The sequence below is a fragment of the Erigeron canadensis genome, chromosome 2, assembly GCF_010389155.1.
Source record: "Erigeron canadensis isolate Cc75 chromosome 2, C_canadensis_v1, whole genome shotgun sequence".
NCBI classification, from domain to species: Eukaryota; Viridiplantae; Streptophyta; class Magnoliopsida; order Asterales; family Asteraceae; genus Erigeron; species Erigeron canadensis.
In genome coordinates this window covers 31873920-31877505 of record NC_057762.1, presented here as the reverse complement: position 1 = coordinate 31877505, position 3586 = coordinate 31873920, and the positions used below count along the sequence as shown (strand labels likewise).

The 3586-nt window shown below is 37.6% G+C and overlaps 1 protein-coding gene across 1 annotated transcript; it reads right to left on the bottom strand.

Moving 5' to 3' along the window:
* Positions 1–1002: 1002 nt before the first annotated feature.
* LOC122588088 lies at positions 1003–2041 on the bottom strand. Its single transcript, XM_043760230.1, has 2 exons — positions 1794–2041; positions 1003–1711 (listed from the first exon to the last, which is right to left on the bottom strand). Exons 1-2 carry the CDS (start codon positions 2039–2041, stop codon positions 1003–1005), a joined length of 957 nt encoding a protein of 318 aa, XP_043616165.1.
* Between the last annotated feature and the right edge of the window lie 1545 nt (positions 2042–3586).

Below are 3586 nucleotides of genomic sequence, written 5' to 3'. Positions count from 1 at the left end.
ACACATGGATAGGTTCGATTGAGATCAAACCTCAGCGAGGCTGAAGCGAAGCAACTCATGAAAGCTGCAAGTGTTTCCAATATTATTTGTGTTTTTTCATTTATATCATGTTTCAAGATGATGTTGTGGAAACGGGCCAATAAATAACACCGAGAGTTCAGTACAACAACAATGCATCAGCAAAAGTTAGAAAATAGAGAGAACGTACCACATTTCAATTGTATCAAGTATTATCTCTGAATCAAGGCTAATAATATATGGTTAATTGGGATCATTCGCATCAGGTATATTACAAAAACTACGACATACATGGGAGATGAAGCCACAATTGAAGACATAATAACAGAAGTGAGTACTAATTATGTGAGTTCCTATTCCTCCTGACTGTCAATATTGTCCTAAAAGTTGGCTGTAAATGTCACAGTAATTGGTTTTTTCTACTGGACAGGAATATAAATTACGAAAAATTCTGCACAATTTTGAGAACTACTGGAACCAACTGGGGAAGCTGTTCTAATGTCTTCCTAGAAGCAAGCACTTAAAAAGACATAATGGATCATATCTGCAAGGTTCTTCAAAGCTATATACTATATCAAAAGAGAAAACATGAATATAGAGCTTTTATATACCAGAAGTGTGATGTAATTTTGCAAAAAAGCTAAAACTGTACGGCACCTGGGTACAATATGTATTAGACTATTAGTGTATCTTGTCTACTTTTCTCACTTCCACAATTTCACGTTTAACGCCTTGGGGTTAAGAAAAAAGTCAGCACGGAGTTAAAAGCTTAAGTTGCAAACCTGCGAAAAATTAAAACTGGATAATGCATAATTAAACCATTATTAACCGACCAACCGATTGTGCTAGTTTCAGTTGACATAAAAAAGATCCTTAGCTAAAATATCAAATTGTGTCTGTTTGGCAGTTGCCTGCTAAAAGAAACTAATGCCAAGCATATATTTATGTCATACAATATAAAACTAGGTATAGCATATATAGATCTCAGATGCTGCAAAAACTCTCCACATATTCTATGGCTTCTTTTGGAGAAAATTGGTTAGGATCCGTGTAGAAAATAATGCGTTTAAATGAATCTTTCACCAGGTCAACAATCAGAAATGTGTTGTCGCCGAGATTCTTCATAATAAATTTCCCTTCATCCAGATAACACATTACGAGGAATGCTTCAGATTTCATCCTTGAAAGTACTGTTGACGGCCAGCATCCTTTGAAACGTGATTCCCATATACCATGGTCCTTCATTACCAATAACTCATATTCATCAAGTTCCAAACCTTTATAGTAAATCAGCAAGCAAAGACATCCATTTATGGTACCCATAGTAGCATAACGCATTCTACAATCATCGTATGGAACTTCCATCTCCACTAACTTCTTCTCCTTCATATCTAGAGCCAATATTGTCATATAGGGATCCTTGTGGAATTTCCAATACAAGAATCCATTTAAAAAAGTGCCAGAACGATCAGAAAACTCAAAGTACCCGATAGATGATTCTGACATTGTGCTCCATGATTGGTTCTTAACACTGAAGACACGCCAAGATAAAAATGAGCTACTGGTCTTATTTGACCGATTAGGACCGAGTAATGTCACAATCTTTACATCGTCTTGGGTTGCACCATGACCCAATCCAAACGCTACAATGATGATGTTGATAAAAGGTTGCTTGGGGACCTTTTTTAACACTCTAGTCAATGAATTATATAGATTCATAACAACCTTAGATGCTGAACTGTATTGATAAAATTCAACAACTAATAGGACTAAACCCATTGGTTGTTCCACCAACAGTTATTCCACCAACAGTTATTCGTTTAATTTTTTCTATCATCTGACAACTAGGTTGGCCCGGGATAAAGATTTTTCGACGTGATAAGGACTTCATGAGGTCAGGGTCTGAGATCAAACGGTTCCATTGTTTAGCTACGCATCTGAACCGGGTCAAAGATTTTGTAGGCAACCGAAAAAGTATGTTGTTGACAATCTCATCAGGCACATATATGTCGGTGTCTGCCATTGATAATTAACGGAGTTTTACGTATTAAAAAAAAAAAGATCGAAACAAGAAGCGTTAAGAAATTGTGTAATTTATAGACGGGCTAAACCCCATAATATGTAACACCCCAACAAGGCGGAATAATGGGACATCACAAGAAAAGCACAACACGACATGGAAATTAAGTAAAGACAAGTCTAGATGCATTAAGAGGATTGAGAATCCATACAATTCAATCAATTACAAATCCGAGACCATACCAAAAATGCATAAGGAGCACGACCATCAAACGTTTACAAAAGAGAGTACAAGAGATGGCATATGATCCTAAGCATAACCCATAAGCGGGAACACTGAATCACGGATCCAAAGTAAAGTCCAAGTCCAATCCTAGCTTGCAAACAATCAATCATCACTCAATACGTCTTCCATTTACTTGTTCACCTGAAAAGTGTACTAAAACGTGTCAATATAAAGTTGGTGAGGTCGCAGGTTTAAGTAATAAGAATCAAGTGTGTCGGGATATCAACCGTTAACAATACACGAGGATTAAAATACCTAATCACGTTCACACAAATCAACAAAAGTCAACTTTTACGTTTAATAATAGTGATAATCCGGCACGACTTACATGATGAACAATGCGTGGTATACGTTTCTGGCACGACTTACATAATAAATAATGCGCGATAAACCGGCACGACTTACATGATGAACAATGCGCGATATACGTTTCTGGCACGACTTACATAATATATAATGCGCGATAAACACATACAATCGTGTAAACAAGCAAAAACAAGTAAGCATCTAACGTCACGTTTCATATCATAACAAGTGAATCAACTGATAGCCGTTTAATAACGAGTACACTTTCCACCCCAAATAATATAAACGCAGGGGCTACGAAACTCACATTTGCTTTAAGCGTTTGTAGTAGGTGACTAAGTGGATAAGCGGGGAGCACAACGGTCACAAACCAATTATATCACATTAAATCATCACATTATAGATTACGTTACAATATAAGTCATCCTAGGCCATTACAAGACACCCCAAGGTCGGACGTCGGATACACGATTGGAGAAACGAGGGACTCGGGAAAATGGTGATAGCTTCTCATAAAAAGGATGATACTAAGAGAAACTAGACTCTCATACGATTCTAACGATAGGTCATACACCTAAAACGGACTTACTGATCAAAAGTTACGATCGAAACAAGGTAAGCGAGTTTCTAGAGGATAGGTGCGACACACCAAAATGCAAGTGCGGCGCACCAGGTGAGGGGTGCGGCGCAAATTTTGTCCAGAAACCTCAAATAGACTTTGGTGCGGCGCACCAAGGAGGAGGTGCGACGCACTGATGCCCAGATCAGTTCCAAAACATGCCAAACACGAACCAAACTCAATTTTTGACATCCAAATCGATTTGTGGTGCTTCAAGGTTCATTTTTAGGCTCAAACAAACATCATTGAGTATAAACAAACATGTTTCATCAAACAAATTCAATCCTTTAACACAATTACATGTCCAAATCGTTCTTGACCCAAACTAACCCTAATGA

Excerpts from the sequence above, each read along its gene's own strand:
- LOC122588088 (XM_043760230.1), bottom strand. The coding sequence starts at position 2,041 with ATGGCAGACACCGACATATATGTGCCTGATGAGATTGTCAACAACATA. Across the intron at positions 1,712-1,793 it reads GTTGGTGGAACAACCAATGG|AGTGTTAAAAAAGGTCCCCA; the intron begins GTTTAGTCCTAT and ends TTCATTGACTAG.